The 20,810-nt window shown below is 43.7% G+C and overlaps 1 protein-coding gene across 1 annotated transcript in view; it reads left to right on the plus strand.

Annotated features, from left to right (window-relative positions):
* Smarcc1 (SWI/SNF related, matrix associated, actin dependent regulator of chromatin subfamily c member 1) overlaps window positions 1-18,153 on the plus strand; it is a 100,341-nt gene extending 82,188 nt beyond the window's left edge. The window contains exons 27-28 of the mRNA XM_031345624.1: window positions 12,884-13,060; window positions 15,773-18,153. Of these exons, the coding sequence (XP_031201484.1) occupies window positions 12,884-13,060; window positions 15,773-15,867 (272 nt within the window). The 3' untranslated portion in view covers window positions 15,868-18,153. The remainder of the gene's footprint in view (window positions 1-12,883; window positions 13,061-15,772) is intronic.
* Window positions 18,154-20,810: the final 2,657 nt, after the last annotated feature.

Below are 20,810 nucleotides of genomic sequence, written 5' to 3' on the forward strand. Positions count from 1 at the left end.
GGCTGGCCTCGAACTCAGATATCCGCCTGCCTCTGCCTCCCAAATGCTGAGATTAAAGGTGTGCACCACCACTCCTGGGCACAAGTGTACTTTTTTTACCTCAATCCAGAGCTACTTGAAATGAAATGCACATCTCTCCAACATATTCAAAAGAAGCAACCGAAGATAAACAGGAAGACTCTTTGAAGACGCATGCACTCTTCATAGAACAGGTTTCTGAATGCTCTTGTAGAACTTAGTCATATTTGCTTTTAGAAGCCATAGTTGAATACACTTTTGATCTAACAGCTTCTAGTACCAATGTGAATCTTAGTGACATTTAAGTTATTATACTTTGGTTAATTTTACTGGTTTTAACTTAAAAAAAAAAAGTAACCATAACTGAGTGTCGTCATACAGGTTTTTAATCCCAGCACCCACGAGGCTAAGGCAGGAAGATTTCTGAGTTCAAGGATAGCCAGGGCTATGTAGAGAGAACCTGACTCAAAAACAAACAAATGGGGGGCTGGCAAGATGGCTCAGCCGTTAAGAGCACAGACTGCTCTTCTGAAGGTCCTGAGTTCGGATCCTAGCAACCACATGGTGGCTCACAACCAACCTTACTGTCATCTGACGCCCTCTTCTGTTATGTCCGAAGACAGCTACAGTGTATTACACAGGAGTGAGCGGGCCAGAGCGAGCAGAGGTCCTGAGTTCAATTCCCAGCAGCCACATGATGGCTCACGGCCATCTGTACAGCTACAGTGTACTCCTACACATAAAATAAATAAATCTTTAAAAATACAAACATACAAACAAACAAATGGGACCTGGGTGGGTGGCTTGATGGTTAAGAGCACTAGCTGCTTGTCCAGAGGATGCAAGGTAGTTTGTGGCCACCACCATGAACCCACCTAATACTATAAGGAAGGCTCAGGCTCACCTAGTACTATAAGGAAGGCTCAGGTCCAGTTCCAGATCCTTGCACAGACATAAATGCAGCCAGAGCATCATATAAGAAAATGAATGGGTTTAAGGACCTATAGTGACTAGGGGAAATTTTTGACTTTTCACATGTGGGCACACACACCTAAAAATTTTACTTTAGGGATTCTGTCATCAGGTTTTTCCATTTGATTTTAGTGTTTCTGGAGATCATCTTTAAAATCTGACATGCTCACACCACAAGATACTTTCCACCTCTTTGAACACTTCAATGAATTTTAAAATCTCTGTATAAGAGCTTCATTTTGTCCAGTGTTAGGTTTTTAAAATATACATATCCTCAATAGGACAGCAATGTCACTTTCCAAACACGGTGATTATTTCAAAACATAGGCGATATGCTGGGCATCAGGCTCTGGCCATAGTCTCAGCTGCTGTTGGTGCTGCACTGCTGTGTTCTACCACAGCAGTCTATTCCATGGTGTCCTTGCTCTGCAGCAGAGTACCTGATCCAGGGCAAGGCTGCCTAGCCTTAGAGGTGCCAGGATTCACACTGCACTGCCAGGGGCTGCAAGGCCGTCACAGAGGACCATAGATACAGCTCTTCTTAGTGAAGTCGTACCAGCAAGTTGTTAATAAAGTCCCCTTAAGAAGGCATAGGTCATTTTTGTCTCTACCTTTCTCACCAAAATAGGCTTTTCCACATCAGATATGTAATGGAAAGGATCATTCATCCTGAGTGGGTATTTTTTAATTTGCACCAAGCTGTTTTCATGTAATCTCATGTACACGTGCGCACGCGTGCGCACACACGCGCGCGCGCGCGCGCGCACACACACACACACACACACACACACACACACACACGGCTGTACAATGGTTCAGTAAGGTTCCTAAAAGTTGTCTTCTGACTCCCTACATTCTTGCTGTTTAATGCTTATCACTGCATTCATATAAATCACATATATAAAATACTAAGAAAAAGTAATATACATTTGAGAGAACATACAAATTGTGTTTCCTTAATGAGTTTAATAGAGATTATAACCTCAGTAGCAGTCTCCTGTGTTGTTCTTCCTCTCTAGCCCTCCCAGGATACAACTCAGAACTTCCAAGCATAGTCTATTGGTTGTAATCCTGGTGATTTTTGTCTGGCTTTCTTTAATACTGTCTGAGATGTGTGGATGCTGTTCTGTGCGACTGCACCCTTCTGTTCACTCGACAATGTTCATCTGGTCCCATTCTTAATTTGTGAAGTCTTTTGGTGAAGGATGGATTGCTTTTCAAACTTAAGTCATATGAATAGCTAATTCAGCTGTCAACAAACAGAAGCATGTTTTTTAGCTAGCATCTGCACACATTTTTTTAAGATTATTTATTTATTTATTTATTTATTTTATGCATATGAGTACACACTGTAGCTGTACAGATAGTTGTGAGCATTCATCTGGTTGTTAGGAATTGACTTGTACGACCTTTGCTGGCTCTGGTCCAGCCCACTTGCTCCAGTCAGCCCACTTGCTTGGTCAGTCCTACTCGCTCAGTCCCTGCTCGCTCTAGCCCAAAGATTTATTTATTATTATAAATAAGTACACTGTAGCTGTCTTCAGACGCACTGGAAGAGGCGTCAGATCTCATTAGGGGAGGTTGTGAGCCACCATGCTATTGCTGTGGTTTGAACTTAGGACCCTCGTGAGAACAGTCTGCTCTTACCCACTAAGCCATCTCACCAGCCCCTGCACACATTTCTGTTGTACACATATTGTATGTATTGGATTGAGAATAGTTATAAAATGTACATATGATCATATTAGTAGATGATGTCAAAATGTTTTCAGAACTTTAGGCCTGTTTTAAACTCTTGTCATATGAATATGATATGAATTTTCTGTTTGGTGGGTTGGTTTGGATTCTTTGTTTTGGGTTTGTTTTAGGTTTTTGCTTAAATCTCTGTTAGTATAATTAATAACAACATCCAACATTGGTGGTGTGTCTATAATCCCTGTATTCGGGAAGCAAGTTTTTTGTTATAAGTTCTGTGTGAGCCAGAGGTACATAGCAAATTAATTTCAAGATGGAAGGACAGGTTCTAGGACAGCCAAGGCTACACAGAGAAACCCTGTCTTGAAAAACCAAAAAAAAAAAACAAAAATGGAAGGACAGACAGACAGGTTGGATCCCCAGAACTCAGGAGATGGACTTGAGATTTCACTCTAAATTCAAGGTCAGGTAGAACTCCGTAGTAAGACTTGTCTTTAAAGAGGAAAAGGAAGCTGACTAGTGGCGCACGCCTTTAATCCCAGCACCCAGGAGGCAGAGGCAGGTGGATCTGGCCAGCCTGCTCTACAGAATGGGTTTCAAATGGCCACAAAAACTCTGGCTCATACATACATACATACATAAATAAATAAGTGAGGTTAGAAAGATGGCTCAGTGGTTAAGAGCCCTGAGCCATCTGAGCCCTCTGCTCTTCCAGAGGTCCCGAGTTCAATTCCCAGCAACAACATGGTGGCTCACAACCATCTGTAATGGGATCTGATGCCCTCTTTTGGTATGTCTGAAGAAAGCAATGGTATACTCATATAAATAAAATAAATAATCTTTAAATAAATAAAAGTGAATCTGGCACACACCTTTAACACCAGCATTCAGGAGGCAGAAGCAAGAAGTCTGTTAAATTTGAAACCAGCCTGGTCTGTTCTGGAATTACACAGAGAAACACTATCTCCAACAAAAATAAAGAGAAAGCAACAAAGCTTGTGAGTTCTGTATTGAGCATCAGTCCGTCCACTTCTGCTGTTTTATTTGTTTTGGTCAGATTCTCAGTGTAAAGCCCCAGCTGGCCTCGAACTCAAAAAGACCTGCCTGTCTCAGCTAGACTCTCTCAGTGCCTTTCAAATGAAGCTGGTGAGTTAAAGACTGTCTTCTCTTTCTGATTTGTCAGTGATGCAACTTGAGACCTGTAAGCAAGTCTGTACTGTCTTGTATTTTATCAACATGACAAACTACAGTCACTTTGGAAGAGGGTCCATCAGTTGAGGAATTGCTTAGATCCTGTTGGCTTGGAGGCAGGCCCATAGTGCTTTGTCTTGCTTGCTGGTTGATATGGAAGGGCTTAGCCCACTGTGGGCAGCACCATTCTTTGGGCAGGTGGTCCCTGGCTATATAAGAACACTACCTGAGCAGGAGCCAGAGAGCAAGCCTATTAGCAACATTCCTCCATGGTTTTTGCTTCAGTATTCGACATTAAACTACTGCGATGGTTTCTGTTGAAATAACTATTTTCTTAACCAAGTGGGCTTTGCTTGTAGTTTATCCCAGCAACACAAGACTAACAGAACACAACACAAAGACCCTTTCAACTAAAGCTTTCTGAGTTTTACAAAAGTTTACAGATGAGCTGGGCACAGTGATACATGATAGCTCTAGGGAGTCGGGTAGATTGCCATTCTGGGCTACATGGCAAATTCCAGGCCAGCCATGGCTTCATAGTGACCTTTCTCACCAGTGCTACTGGTAATAATAGCTGTGGGAAGGTCCGATCATTCAGAAAGCAGAGTGTTCAAAGCCTATGCTTCCTAATAGGAATGTAACTCCCCAAACCAGAAAAAGACAAAAATCATCCCAGATCACAGCATTTATTTTACATTAGGACGGGAGGGCAGCTGTCAGGGCACTGGGGAGCGTTTGGTATTGGCCACAGTTTATGTGGTGTGAATGGGCAGGAGACCTTATGCCAGGTGACTGAATGTGGGAGAAAGGAGTGAAGACTGATTTGTTGCTGAGTGAAGCTTTTTAGAGGAAGTTTACTTCCTATGCAACCATGAATACCCGAGGTCAGCTTCCAACACCTACACAACCCAGGTGTGCCTTTTTGCAAACCTATAACCCTATCACTGTGGGGGAACAGAGACAGAAGACTCGCTGGGGCTTGGTGGGGACCAGCATAGTTGAAAAGCACAATCTCCACTTTGAGTAGAGAGGACAGAATGACGGATGGACACACAGACCGACACACCCCATAACTGTCCATCAACGGTGATAAGACCCATTAGAATAGGAGTTCGTTCAGATTTGAAAGCCCATACCTATAATCCATTTCTTGGGAGGTAGATGCGGGAGGACCAGCCACATCTACAAAAGTAAAATTGCTGTTCACTGTTGTTAAGTCTCCTGTTCACCGTTGTAAGTCTCCTAGGCTTTGAGTACAGGTGGAGGGCCAGTTACCCAATCTGATGCCCATTTGATGAGCTGTACCTCTATGCCAATTGCATATGTAATCTTGTTTCCCCAGACTTTTCGTGGTATTTGTATATCCCAAGATGTTTTTTCCATAACAGACAAACAAAAATAACTACAAATTATATGTAGTAGCATGTAGCATAGTTTTTATTTTGATTTTATTTATTTTTATTGCTTTTATTATTTTATTTTGTGTGTCTGGATGTTTGGTCTACATGTATGTCTGTGTACAACTTGTGTGTGTGTCTTGTGCCCATAGAAGAGGGAAAGCCTTGCATCCCCTGGAACTGGAGCCATGGGTGGTTGTGAGCCAACAAGTGGGTGTTGGGAGTCAAGCCCCGCTCCTCTGGAGAACACTCGTTATCCTATCTGCTAAGTCACCTCCATCCCCAATTTTTATTATTTAATCATGTCTGTCTGTCTGTCTGTGCAGGTTAGATGAATGCAGGCACCTTTGAAGGCTGGAGCCAGAGGCTTTGGGTACTCTTCAGCTGTAGTTAGAGGCAGTTCTCTCTAAATCCTGAGCTCTCTCTCCACCCTAAAGGATTTCTGCTGTACGGTTGGCACATCTATTTTTACCTTATCTTACATTTTGCTGAATTTGTTAAAAAGAGACAGTGCTGCAATTCATCATCTCCCCTTAAACTGTAGAATGGTACCTAATAGTTTCTCATCTTAACCGCTAGGGCTGGAAAGGTGGTTAAAAGCACTGGCTGCTCTCCCAGAGGACCTAGGTTCAATTCCCAACACACACATTGCAACTTCTTTCTGTAACTTCAGTTCCAGGGCTTCTGACATCCTTACACAGACATATGTGGAGGCAAAATTATGAACATAAAATAAAAATAAATTACAATATATATATATATATTTTTAAATCAGTAGGCTACTGCTGGGTGGTGGTGGCACACGCCTTTAATCCCAGCACTTGGGAGGCAGAGGCAGGTGGATCTCTGAGTTCAAAGCCAGCCTGATCTACAGAGTGGGTTCCAGGACAGCCAGAGCTACACAGAGAAACCCTATCTTGAAAAACCAAAAAAAAGGGGGGGGAAGGAAAGAAAAGAAAAATCTTTACAAAAACATACTGCTTCTGCCTATAATATACATTATATCATTTGTTAACAACTTTATTTTCATGTGTCTTAAGGTAATTCTCTGCACCATATGGCTTCCAGGTGTGGACCTTAGCCATCAGGCCTCACAACAGGCCTTACTCACTGAGGCAGCTCATTGGCCCGGCTACAGTCTTGACTGAGTTATTTGTTGGTGTTGCCAACTGCTTGACTTTGTGGTGTCCACAAATACACGGACCACCACAGGCGAGAATAGCCTGTTAGGTGACCAGTACCTGTGGGCCCTGGTGGCCCACCTGCCTGACATGTCCAAGGCCCTGAAGTCCATCTATAGCATCACTAAAAAAGAAAGTAATGAGTGTAGTTTGGTGAAAAAGTGTTATTTCTATAAAATGTTATTTCAATAACAAAATTGTGGCATTTCTTTCAGTTGAGGTACTAACCACTTGGCTTATTGTGTTTCATTTCCTTGAAATAGAAACCAAAATGGTCTTAATGTAGCCCAAAGCAGCTACCTCTAGTCCGTGGTCTTCCTTGCTCAGGCTCTAGCCTTTTCTCTGGTCTTGCTAATGAAAGGAAGCCTCTGAGGAAGCTCTGGCTTCCCCAACTGTGTTCTCCTGGGCCTCAGCCAGAGAGTGTCTATGAATAGTTAGACCTTGCCGTTGCTCACAAAGGCAGAAGCAGGTGTTTTAACCTCTGGAGCTGGAGCTGCAGGTGAGTGTGTACTCAGTAGCCAGTATGAGTACTGTGACTGTGTTTGGGTCCTCGTGAAGAGCAGTAGGTGCTCTTGACTGCTGTACCATCTCCCTATACCAGCCCCTTTTTTCTCAGTTAAACCCAGTTACAGCCCCTTCTCTGTGGTAATGCAGTATTCAAGAACTGTAGACTCCACTCCACACTGAAAGGGAAGGAGAAATGGCTCATCACATCGTGCTCCTTTTATAGTCTGTGGCACAATACCGTCTGATAACAAAGCTGCCATGCCACTCTCCACAGTAGCAGGTTGCCTCACAAAGAGAGCAGTAAGGCTTAGTCCTAACAAAGAGCATCTGTGACAGGCACCCCAGGAAGCAACTGTGGGGAAGAAGGCTCTGAGGATCCCGGGCTTCCCCTTGCTTGGCCCTAATTGTGTTACTTCCATTCTCCTGGGGCCTCAGCCAGAGGGTGTCGGCACATCGCTAGATGTCACACAACTTAAGACTAGATGTTCACAGTTCCCTTTCCCAGATTTCTCTTTCTACACCTTAGCCTTCCAGTGAATAAAAATAAGATTCTTAGCTAATATCCCATTAGATATGATAGGTGTAAAGCTTTAGTATGAGAGCTAATAAACATGGGAGTAAGAGGGTTTTTCTACTAGCTAAACCTAATTTTAGCAAGCCTTTCCATTTCCCAGGCTTCAGGTGCCTGCTGTTTAAAACATGTTCGTATGTAGGTCAGACTCCCACCACCCTGTGCTTTGCCACTGCTGCTTTGAAGCTTGCTCGCTGCCTCCCTCTACTCCCCCTCCTCTCACCTCTTCTTACCATCTCAGAAATTGAAAAGTGTGTGTGTCTGTGTGTGTGGTACTATGTACACGTTTTGTTTAGCAATATCTTCTTGGTATTTCAGGGTTATGGGAGTTGTACTTCAAGCTTGTAAGAATTAGCAAGAATATATTGACTGGTTTGTTGGTGGTGGTAGTGGTGGGGTTTTTGTTGTTTTGTTTTTTTGTTTTTTGTTTTGTTTTTAAGTAATGATGCTTGTATCAAGTAGCCCCACCCCCCAAGGAAAAGGATCTTTAGATTTCAGGTAGACAAAACGTTGATTTTTGTCTTCATTCCAGTCCTCTTAATTCCTCTTTCAGATTTGATGTTTTCTCCATCACCTTTTTGGAGCTGTGGAGATGGCTCTGTTGTAAACTGCTTGCTAGTGCAAGCATGAGGGCCTCCTCTGGTTCTGGTATTTATGTAACTGCCGCTCAGTTCCAGGGCTGGGCTGCTGCAGACGGATTCCCTGGGGTTTGCTGGCCATCCAGTCTAGATGATTCTCAGAAGCAGAAGTACTCGTTTTACTCTAACCTTTCCTTTTTTGCTGCCACCCACTGCCAGTGAGAATGGCTTCATAATTCTGTGTGTGACAAGAGACTTCAGGGTTCACAGTACGTCTCAGCCTGGGCTGAAAGTGGGCTGGCCTTGGTCACATGTGTACTGATCCAAGCACAGTGTCTGGAGCCAGGCACACTCCATTCTCAGACCCAGCTCCTCACCCTGTGCTTTACCTTGCTCAGTAAGATTGTTTTGCCTCCTGAAGAAAGGGGAAGAAGTTAAGTGAGAGTGAATACATTTGTACTTTTAAAGCTCTTAAAATGCTGGAACATAGTAGCATATGTTTCATGCATTATATTTCAGCTTCATCATGACAAGTTTATCAAACTAACTGTGTGACTTAATAGAAAATTGGGCTAGAGATATAACTCACTTAGTAGAGAGCTCACTGAACATATATGAAGACTGCAATGTAATCCCAAACACAATATAAAACCAGGCATCAAAACACATATAAGAACCCATGTTTGTAGCCAGGTGGTGGTGGCGCATGCCTTTAATCCCAGCACTTGGGAGGCAGAGGCAGGCAGATTTCTGAGTTCAAGGCTAGCCTGGTCTACAGAGTGAGTTCCAGGATGCCAGGGCTATACAGAGAAACCCTGTCTCGAAAAACCAAAAAAAAAAAAAAAAAAGAAAAAACCCATGTTTGTAATCTCAGTACTCAAAGGTAGACTCTGGAATAAGTTTAAGGTCATACTCAGCTACAAAGACAATGTGAGTCTAGCCTGGAATACATATGAGATCCTGTCTCTAAAAGATAGAAATGAACTCTCACTGTCTGAAGATGAGGTCCCGAGCACCAGCCTTGCCACATTCCCTGTGAGGGCTCTGAGTGAGGCTGCGTCTCTGCTCCTTCTAATTCCCAGTGCTTGCTTGGCATTCCTCAGCTTGCAGCCCTGTTTCTATCCCACCGTATTCCTGTGTTCTTTCTCAGATATTTGTTACTACATCTAGAACCTCTCAGGAGATCTAATGATCTCCTCTCAGTCCACAGTCAAACCTGCGCTGCCAGCCAGACTTGAAAAGAGTTTTTGAACCTTTTTTTTTGTTTCTTAGTTCTCCAGATGTGAATTTTTAGACATTTCCAGGAGCTAAAGAAGAGATGGCTCAGTGATTAAGAACCCTGACTGATTTTTCCAGAGGACCCAGGTTCAATTCCCATCACCCACAAGGAGTTCACAACTGTCTGTGACTCTAGTTTTAGGGAATCTGTTATCCTCCCACACAGATAGATAAAAGCAAAACACCAATGCACATGGAAAATAAAAATAAAATAATTTAAAGAAATTTTCCAATACTCATTTTTTTTATTTTCAAAATTGGGGGATATTGATGTTCCACTGGGAAAAGGTGCTTAAATGAGTTCTTTAAAAAAGACTGAAGGAGCCGGGAGGTGGTGGCACATGCCTTTAATCCTAGCACTTGGGAGGCAGAGGCAGGTGGATTTCTGAGTTCAAAGCCAGCCTGGTCTACAGAGTGAGTTCCAGGACAGCCAGGGCTACACAGAGAAACCCTGTGTCAAAAAACCAAAAAAAAAAAAAAAAAAAAAAACCTGAAGGAAGGAGCGGTGGCAGTGCTGTTCACTTGTGGTTGAAGCACTAGGCCATAGCAGGAGACAGAAACAGGCAGATCTCTGAGCTCAAGGCAAATGTGTTCTGTCTAGTTAGTTCTAGGCCGCCTGGTGTTACATAGTAAGACCCTATCAAATAAACAAACAAATAGATAAATAGAAATCCTATAGATGTGATAGAATGAGGACTTTCCTATAAAGTGTTTCATTTGGGCAGAGTACTATGTGAGAAGAGAACTGGACTTCAGTTAGATGGCTTGAATATATTATATTTTTTCCCCTGCTTTGTCCATAAAGAAAGCTTTGAAGCCATGCATAGTAGCATATAGCTGTAATTCTACCCTTTGGGTGCTGAGACCAAAGGATCATCACAAGTTCAAAGCTAGGCTGAAGTACATAGCTTCAGGCCAACTTGGACTGTTAGACCCTGTATAAAATACAAATTGCTCTGGGACTTTTCTGAGCTTCATTTTACTCCCTATAAGATAATATTGTGGGCTAGAGAAGTGGTTAAGCAGTAAGAGCAGTGAGTACACTCCGAGAGGTTCAGAGTTCAATTCCCAGCAACCACATGGTGGCTCACAACCATCTGTAATGGGATCTAATGCCCTCTTCTTGAGTGTCTGAAGATAGTGTAAAGACCTACATAAAAAAATAAATTGAGAAAAAAGTTAATAATATTAGGTCTTGGTCCTTATTTGCTTTCTGTTGTGATAAAACACCATGAACAAAAGCAATTTGAGGAGCAAAGGTTTGCCCCTCATAATCATAGTCAACGTTGAGGGAAGACAGGGCAGGGTTTGAGCATTGTTTCCTGGCTTGCTCTCCCATTGCTTTCTTCTATGACTACCTACCCAGGGATGACACCACCCATCATTTGTTGAGCACTCCCACACTGGTCATTAACCAAATAAATACTCCACAGAAATACCCTAGGCCAGCATGATATAGGCAGTTCCTCGACTGAAGATCGCCTTCCTCACTCACTCTGTTTTGTTGCAAGTTTACTAACCCAGCACAGACTGCCTCTCACAAGCATGTTAGAGGAACTATTGACAAAAATCACACACTATTTAAGAGAATTTAAAAAGTGCTACATCATAACAAAACCATGCAGTTGAGGAGAGCCATTTGGGTTTATTCTGTACAGTTGTGGGAAAACAAGTAACTTGCCTTGAAACGCATATCCACAATAGATGAAGAAGGGAGTTCGTGGTTGCTCTTCTATACTTTGACTCTTGTGTTGTGCTCTTGGCCCTTGACTGGGTCTATGGATTCAGCAGACCTTACTTGAGAATCCGTGTGAAACTGAACTATGTTAAATGATCCTATACAGTTGTGTGTTCTGTCATTACCTCCTGACGGCTCTGTCTTCTTTGTGCCGATGAGGCTCATAGACTTCTGTCATAGCCATACTTGGTGAAGATGGATAAGGACTGTGGTACTCTAAAGCTGGTTTCCCTTCATGACCAGAAGTTTTTCCTCTCCTAGCTAGAGGTTTGTACTTTTGAGTTCAAAAGTGAGCTTTCTTTCTACCTACATTTGTGACTGCTTGCATACTACAATGGCAAAGTTGAATGCGTGTAACATCACTCAATAGCAGTCTAAATACTTACTGAGTATTCAAAGAAAAATATATCGGTATGTAAATAAATCAAAGACATTTGTTCTGTCTCCCATCATTCATGTAAAGACACTGAGAAGAGATGAAATTTTCTGTCATTTTTCTTATTCTCCCAACTCAGCACAACTCCACCTGAGATTTTATCAGGCCGGTGCTTCATGGATTCCCTAGGGGATCCTCTAGGTCAGGGGGAGGTAGAACTTTGAACGTCCTTTCTGATGTCTGGTCTGTGCCAGGCATTGGATGTGATATGATGTGATAAGCTACTGCTCATCTAGCGTAACCAGAGTGAACCTGTTCTTTGCCTGATGCTTTCTCAAAACTGCTCCCATTCGTTGTTTTTTGCTTTTTGAGATGGACTCAGGTATAGATTGGCTTCATACCCATTCTGTCTAGCTGGTAGTAACTTTGAAATCTTACTTCTACCTCCCAGATCCTAGGATTATAGGTATATACCACAACACTATTTATATAGTACTGGGGACTGAGCTCAACCTCTCCCCTTGAGGGAAACATTCGCATTCTTTTACACTTTTTTTTTTTTTTTTTTTAAGATCTTTTTTTTCTTTCATGTATGGGAGTACACGGTAGCTGTCTTCAGACACACCAGAAGAGGGCATCAGATCCCACTACAGATGGCTGCAAGCTACCCTGTGGTTGCTGGGAATTGAACTCTGAATCTCTGGAAGACCAGTCAGTGCTCTTAACCACTGAGCCATCTCTCCAGCCCAAGGGAAATGTTCTTACCAGTCATATTCATGATCCAATTGAGCCATGACCTCAGCCCTGTAATTCATTCTTAATAGTATCTACCTTACCTATACTAAAGTTGAGAAGTCAGTCAGTGAACTTTCCTCAGTTAAGTGTTTCTTCTACAAAGAAATGAATAAAAAGCTGATCATCTGCCGGGCAGCGGTGGTGTACGCCTTTAATCCTAGCACTTGGGAGACAGAGGCAGGCGGCTTTCTGAGTTTGAGGCCAGCCTGGTCTACAGAGTGAGTTCCAGGACAATCAGAGCTATACAGAGAAACCCTGTCTCAAAAAACAAAACAAAACAAACAAACAAACAAAAAGCTGATCATCAGCCAATAAGATAATGAGGGTGCTTGCCCTCAAGTCTGGCTATCTTAAGTTCAGTCCTCAGAGCTCACACACATAACTTGCTCCTACAAGTTCTCCTTTAGCTCCATACTTGTACCATGGCATGTTTGTGTCATATATCCACATGCTAAATAAATCTTTATTTGTCTATGTTCTACAGTCATGGACATTAAGTTGGTTCCTACCCACCCCCACCCAACCCCTAACCCTACCCCATCCCCAGTGCATGTATACTTACAATACTTTAAATCTCTTTCCACAGGTCAAATACCAGGCCCTGGCTCCATGATGCCTGGGCAGCCCATGCCAGGTCGCATGATTCCCACTGTGGCAGCCAACATTCACCCTACTGGGGGTGGCCCTACCCCTCCCGGCATGCCTCCAATGCCCGGAAACATCTTAGGACCCCGGGTACCCCTCACAGCACCAAACGGCATGTGTAAGTAGCACAGTGGGAAGGCATTGCCCCAGCATCCTGCTTTGGAAGCTACAGATAAAGAAGAAAGGCTTCCTTCATGGGATGGAGTAAGCCCATAGACAGTTTAGCCTACAGCAGTAAGCTGTAGGAGAGAACGTTTTCGATGTGAAACTTAGGTTGTGTACTCACTACTGAGATCTGTGAGTAAGCCACTGATTTCTGTCACTCATGATTAAACCTGACTAGTTTGGATCTCAACTGACATGCATAGTTCCTGGCTGTTATTTCCCCTACAAGAACTTTTATGCTGTAGGATTAAAGGTAGTAAGTAGGGAAAAGAATGAACCTCGACCAGACCTAGTCCTAAAGGGTATACTTCTTTATCCCGGTCGGTACTCAGGAGCAGAGACAGGTGTGAGGCTGTCCTGGTATACATATGGAGTGAGGCTGTCCTGGTATACATATGGAGTGAGGCTGTCCTGGTATACATATGGAGCTCCAGGTCAGCCAAGGCTACATAGAAAGACCCTCTCTTTTAAAGAAAGAAAGAAGAAAAAACAGGAGAAAGCTCTTGTTCACAAAACAGAATAAATAACCAGGATCCTTGGCCTGCTATGCAGAGATAGCTCATCTGCTAGCACTCAGGAGGCAGAGGCAGGCAGATCTTTGAGTTTGAGGCCAGTTTATTCTAAAGAGCAAATTCCAGGACAGCCAGTGCTACACAGAGAATCTCTGTCTCAGGAAAAAACAAAAAACAAAAAAAAAAAAACCATAATCCCTGGCTGCCTGTATAAGCTTTAATTAGGAGAATGAGTGAATGAAAAAACTTTGATAGGACTGTTCATCTCTTACTGATGAAATGTAATCAATAGCCTTAAGCACTGCTGCTATGACTTCCTGCTATAATAGACTGAGTTCTAGAAGAGTGAGCCAAAATAAACCCTTTTTTTTTTTTTAAAGTCAGATAAATGTTAGTAAAAACTATAAGCTCTAACTGGTGGGATGTCTCAGCAGGTCAAGGCTCTTTCAGCCAAACCTGACAACATGAGCTTGACCCATGGGGACCACGTCATGGAGGACAGAACTGATTCCCACATGTTGTCTTTTAACTTTAACACATGCTCTTGCACCAGCAAGCCGTGTACACACACAAGCAACAGTTACAACAGGGAACTTCAACTCCTTGGAATGCACTATAATACCCCAGGAGACTTCTTGCAGGGAAGGTGGCTTCATGCAGAGAGAGAAACTGAATTTATAGAATCTGGACATATGAAAAATTATTTCCCTTGAGCTTATGGTCAGATACCATAGCAGAGTGGTAACAAAATCACCTCCAGGCAAGACGGGATTGGCCTCCCAGGAGAGCAGACCCAGGCTGCCATCTCTTCGTCATCAGATCATGACACCAGACTTTTATCACTAGTCTGCTTGGTTTTGACATTAGGATACTATTATGAAGGGCCCTCAAATGTGGAATCCATGTACAAAGGAGTGGTCTTTAGAGAATCTGAGCTCCTGACTTGGCTCCTGACTCTGGACAGCCACACTGCATGAGTAGCTTCCTGTCCTCAGGACTTGGTATCTTCTACTCAGAGATCATAAAGGGATGAGAAGATTGGATTCACAATGCTTTCAAAAGCCGTAGAGGTTTGATAAAAGCCTCTTGGGAGCCAGGCAGTGGTGGCACATGCCTTTAATCACAGCACTTGAGAGGCAGAGGCAGGCAGATTTCTGAGTTTGAGGACAGCCTGGTCTACAAAGTGAGTTTCAGGACAGCGAGGGCTACACAGAGAAACCCTGTCTCGAAAAAACAAACAAAAAAAACCTCTTGGGAATATAGATGGGTGAATTCCTGATTAGGGTAGCTGGGCTTTAATTATTTGTTTGATATGTTTTCATTTCTGGCAAGATCTAGTGGTTTTTATCGTCTTAGATTAAATGATCTCTAGGGTTCCTTTGTACATGAAAGAAGCTAGAGTTGAAACAGAAAAGAACCCCAGACACTCAGGCTAATTGTTCCCTTCAGGACCTGACCTAATTTGGGCCAGAAATCCAAGGATGGCAGTTGAAGGCCTCCTAAGAGTATCCAGCTTGTGAGCCGCGGCCTCCGTGGGGTTCTGTGGCTCTGGTAGAAACAGTTAATCAGCAAGAAGTCATTGATATCTCTCCTGGGCCAAGCTAAGATAGACACCATGGAATAAAGAAAGAGACACAGAACTAGCCCATGAAGGCTCTTATTTAATGAAGAAACACAACTAGTAGAGAGAACAATTAGAATACAATAAAGTGGAAATATAATTAACTTCTAAAAAAATGTCTGGAGTGATTCTTGAAATGAGTGGTCCTTGGAGAAGGGTGGGTGAATTCCGACACTTCCCTGCTATCTCTTAGGTTAGGGCAAGCAACTTGAGCAGCAGTTGGCCTCTGTGCACTTGACTTCAGGTAGCAAGCCTGAGAACTAGTATTGCTTGCCTGCTGCAACCAAGTTACTTCTAGAGTACGGTGGTACCTGCCTTCAATGCTAGCTAGCATAATGGCTGAGGCAGGCAGATCTCTGAATTGGAGGATAGTCTGCTCTGCACAGCAAGTTCCAGACCAGACTAGGCTACATGGCAAAATCTTGTCCCAAAAAAGAAAAAAAAAAATCCTTTCTGTTACTTTCCATTAAGTGGACTCTGCCAACCCACCCCGTGCTCCAGCAATGACGAGTTACCTTGAATGTGTTTGCAGATCCTCCTCCACCACAGCAGCAGCCGCCGCCTCCACCTGCAGATGGGGTCCCTCCACCTCCTGCTCCTGGCCCACCAGCCTCGGCCACTCCCTAGCCTGGAAGATACAGGGAGCCTCCACAGCCACCACAAGCTGAAATGGGGATGGCAAGACTTGTGTCTCAGCTTCCTTGGTTTTCTTGCAGGATTTTTTTTTTTTTTTTTAAACCCCGAGCACAAGTCCTATGTCTCTCCACTCTCTGATACTTCTTGTGTCAGGTCCTTAGTTGATACTCATTGGGAAGCCTGTGGTGACTGGTGTGCTCTGATCATTTAAAGAGTACCATGTGTCTCCCGTGTTCCAGTGTGACAGATGTTGGCAATTGGTCTGCAGGTCCTGTTGACATTAGTAATCTCTTTGTGTCTGTCTGTCTGTCTGTCTGTTTCTCTCTCTCTCTCTCTCTCTTTCTCTCTCTGCTTTGTCTCTCTTTGCTTCAGTTTATAATCCTTTAATTATTGTCCTTTCTTCCTCTGTTATGGCTGTTTTTAAGGAAAGTATCTTAAGTTAATAGAAACCAAAAAATGGTAATGGGCAGAGATAGCCACTGAGGGACACACCTTAAGGCATTATAAGTGACCTTATTTCTGCTTATCTGAGCTAAGAGTGGTGCTACTGATAAAGTTACGGAGACTTGTCACACATAAATGCACCAAGATGAGAAGAGCTGGGGAAGGAGGGGGTACCCTTTTGATTTAATTTCCTTGTGAGGACTATGAAGGACTCCAATCTGCCTGGAAGAACACACCACTGTACCTGTGGTGAAAACAAAGAGCACAGACATAACAAGCCCACTCCTTCCTTCTCTCAGCACTCTGGTTTTCTGTGCAGATTTGCAGTATTGGAACTAGATGGTTGTTTTCCTAAGGGCAGCTTGAGCTTTAAAAGTTGGATTTGGGGAGGCATTTGCTGGGTTTTCCCAGTCTAACAAAGAAAGATGAAGAGTCTGGGGCCCTACCTACACACCTTTAGGAGTCCTATCCAAACCTCCCTACCCTCCCCAAATACATAGGCTCTACCCTCGCCACCCCAATGAATGTTCCAGACGAACATTACGTCTTTCTAAGCCTTCCTATAAGAAAGGGAAAAAAATGTAAAATGGGTTAAATAGATTATGTCAAACATTTTTCCTCATGCAACTTGGTTAGGGTGGTAGGGTACAGTCCTAAACTACCTCTTGCTGTAGCCAGGGTGAATGGGATTTCTTACGCGGTACTGAGGTGCAGAGTGGGAATGGGAATGCTCACATGTGCTCAGCAGCCTCCTGCACCTTCTTTTTCCGAGACCTCACCTCCATCTGTCACAGGGTTATGGAGACTGCTGATGGCACAAGGACCTCACTTGGCTCTAAAGTGCTTTAAGGTGTGGGGTGCCATCCCAGAGAAATTGCCACACACACACAAAAAAAAAGCCTTAATTTGAGCCTGTATCAACCACTGCTGATGGGCAGTTAGATGGATTTTGGTTTTGTCAGCTTCTTTCCTCCCTCCCTCCCTTCTGTCTTTCCATTAGTAGCAAAAGGGTGTTTTTGGCAGAACTTTTAAGTGGCAGTTTCATTCTTGAGAATGCAAGGCAGAACACCTTGTGGGTGTATTTTCTATGTGTGTTTTAAAGCTTTATGTATGAGAGGTGTAGGTAGGCATTTCTTAATAACAAAAAAAAAAAAAAGTACACACACACACAGCTGAGATTTGCCTTTTAGACTCTTGGGTTTGCCTCTAACCAGGAGTCTGGGTCACAGCCAGAGTCCTGGGGTGCTAGAGCTAAAGAAAGCCTGTTCCTTCCTTGTACTCCGGTCTTGGAGTGGAGATGGAAATGAGCTTGTCTCGGGTGCTCTTCTTATTCGCCTCCAGGAAGACCCCAATGTCTTCTGACTGGAGCCAGGGTTCCCCTCCTTCCTGCCATTCTCTCCCAAAGTAAATTGACTCCAAACACTTGCCTTCTCCTTGGAATCCTAGCAGAAGAACAGGACTCTGGCCCGTACTATGGTCATTTGTAACCTAAGGTCTGCAATGTTATCACTTTCCAGCTTGAGATGCAAGTGGGGATAATTTTACATTGTTGATAATCTACAGAACCTAAGTTCAACACCGCTCTCATCATGACCGTCAGCTGGGTATCATTCCTGTAATAACACCCGTTCAGTTTTGTGAGGGTGGGCTTGGATACTGTGGGTTTTGTACAAATGTGTTTCTCAGTGTGGGTTTTTGGTTTTTGTTGTTGTTTTTCCTCTAGGTTTTGTTTTAATGAGGGAAGGGAGTTTTGAGAGTTTGGGAGAAAGTGAATGAAAGTGGCTTAATGTCCCTCTTTTTCATTGAATAAATGAAATACCATTTTGAATTCTAGTCCCATTCTCTGCATTCATCCATTCATTCATAGTGTGTCCTGTGAAGAAAGAGCACTCAGTCTCACCTAGCCCTGGTTAGATTTTAAAATTCCACGGCTCAGGGCCTAGCAGGCCGAACCTTTACAAGCCGCTTCAGTACTGATGAACACCTAACCCCCTCATTCAAAGGAAAAGTAGACGCTCTCCAGACAGAAGGTAACCTAATGTCCTGGTGCCTCCTCCAAAGGGGAATAGTCTTAGTGAGTCAAAGACTTGGTCAGGTAACACTAAGATGTAACTTGATCTCTTATCAGCCAATAAAAGGTGCTTGCTTGCAGCCAAGCCTAATGACATAAATTCAATCCCCAGGCTACCCACATAGTAGGAGAGAACTGACTCCCAAAAGATGTCCTCTGCCTTCACATGCACACACTATATATATAAAACATATATGTTTATGTGGGTTTTATTTTTAAGATAGAGTCTCACTGTATACTCTTGACTGGCCTGGAACTCACTATACAGATCAGTCTGGTTTTGCACTAACAGACATCCATCTGCCTCTCAAGTACTGGAATTAAAAACAAGTGCCACCACATCTGCCTTTAAATTTTCTCCTTAAAAAGGTGTGGTAGTACAGAACTACAAGTCCTTCTCAGACGTTTATCAAAAAACAAAACAGGAGATCCTGCTGTGTTTGAAGTGTATGACCTTACATACAAGTATATCCCAGCTGTAAATAAAGCAGCCAGGCTGTACCATCCAAGCTGCCAGAGTGTAAAACAGTTAAGTAAACAGCATTTCACTTGGGGCAAGCATCTGCAAGAAAGTGAAAGTGGTTTACGGTGTCCTGACAGCACAAAGGAGATAGTGGTACAAGCAAAACTTACCCAAAACATTTTTTTTTTCTGGAGAAAACTGAGGAGCAATGTGTAAAATCTAAACTGAGCAGCCTATAATTTCTGTATACTATCCTGAATTCAGTTCCCAGTGGGAGGTACGGTATGGTTCCTGATGTACTGCCTGTGATTTCCTGGGGGGAAGGGGACTAGACTTTACTCATCCTGGGGACATAGTATCTTTTATCATAAAGGGCAGAAAGGCAAATGGATCTCTCATCATCCCACCTAGTGGATCCCACCTAGGGCTCCATAGTGAAGGGGGGGAGGGTTTTAATCCTGACCTTGGGGCAGAGATCTGATACCAGGCTGCCATAAAGAATGGTAAATGGGGCCAGGTGGTGGTGGCGCACGCCTTTAATCCCAGCCCTTGGGAGGCAGAGGCAGGCAGATCTCAGTTCACTGCCAGCCTGGTCTAGAGTCAGTTCCAGAACAGCCAGGGCTACACAGAGAAACTCCATCTGGGAAAAAAACAGAACAAAGAATGGATAATAGGGCCACCTGTGGTTGGCCTGGTAGATTCCTTTCTTAGCTTTTGTTTTCAAAGGGTTGAAGACCACTGGTAGTGGCCTACCTGTGGTAACACTTTAATTCCAACACTGGGAAGTCAAAGGCAGGCAGATTTCTTGAATTTGAAGATAGCCAGAGCTGTGCAGAGAAACCCTGTCTGGGGGTGTCGGGGTGGCTAATGAGAGGGAAAATTTAGTAAACCCACTACAATTAGTACCTTCTGGGACCAACGGACTCCATTCTGACCCCTGGAAAAACCGGGGGTGAAAAAGGTCCAGAGGGTTCCTGTGTTTTGTTTTCTGCTATGCAGAAATTGAAGGTAGTCCTTAACCACTTGTGTTTCCCCCCTCCCCCTAAGAAACTTTGAAATGCTCCTGTAGCTTCGTGGAGAGCAGCCGTGTAACCTGTGCTGGCAGTAGCTTTGGTCTTTATAGGAGAAACCACCTTAGCAAAGTAGTGACGGCGCTGCCAGGCACCTGACAGTAAGGGGAAAGATCTTTCTGCTTCCCTAGCAGTCTATGATCTGCTCTCCTCGATGGAGCGGCTGTGGGGCGGAAGTGGTAGCTCTCCGGGATTTTGACGGGCTGAGGTCTTGTATCTGGCTTGGCCTTGACACTGACAGACTTATGGTAGACATCTGGCTGTTTTTTGAAACAGGCTTTCATGGATCCCAGGGCAACCTTCAGCTTCTGATTTTCCTACTGACCGTGTGCCACCCAGCTAAGGGTCATCTTATTCTGCAACATGTCCAGTGTCCCTGAGAAGCCCTCGGCCCTCTCCTCTGCCCAGGCAGCAGGTGTCAGCTGCATTCTAGTTTGTTGTTTTCTCCAGACTGGCCTGGCTTTGGAGTTAGTTAATCAATTCAAAATCCCTTTGCATCACAATAACAAACCATTGCCTGGCAAAATAACCACCCCCCAGGTTTGCGATACCCTTTTTTGAAATGAGAACACTCAGTCTCCATGAGGAAGTTATATCAACACAAAGGCCCTTTAGCCCTTCCCTTCCTACCAGGAATGGTGTGAGTAGGCTTATTCTTAATAGCCCAGTATGCACCTCCCCCACACACAGAAAAGAAAGAGTTTGTCTCCTTGCCTAGGATCAGAAGCTTGGTCGTTCTCTGATGGCCATTACTAATAGCTTAGCAGCTAGGCACAGAGACATGCCTGGAATGTCGCTGGAATGTCGATGTAGAGACAGGTTTACAAATTTAAAGTTGGCTTAAGTTCTATAAAGATTGTCACCAACCTGGGTTATGAGGGAAGGT

Source organism: Mastomys coucha, unplaced genomic scaffold (assembly GCF_008632895.1).
Source record: "Mastomys coucha isolate ucsf_1 unplaced genomic scaffold, UCSF_Mcou_1 pScaffold23, whole genome shotgun sequence".
NCBI classification, from domain to species: Eukaryota; Metazoa; Chordata; class Mammalia; order Rodentia; family Muridae; genus Mastomys; species Mastomys coucha.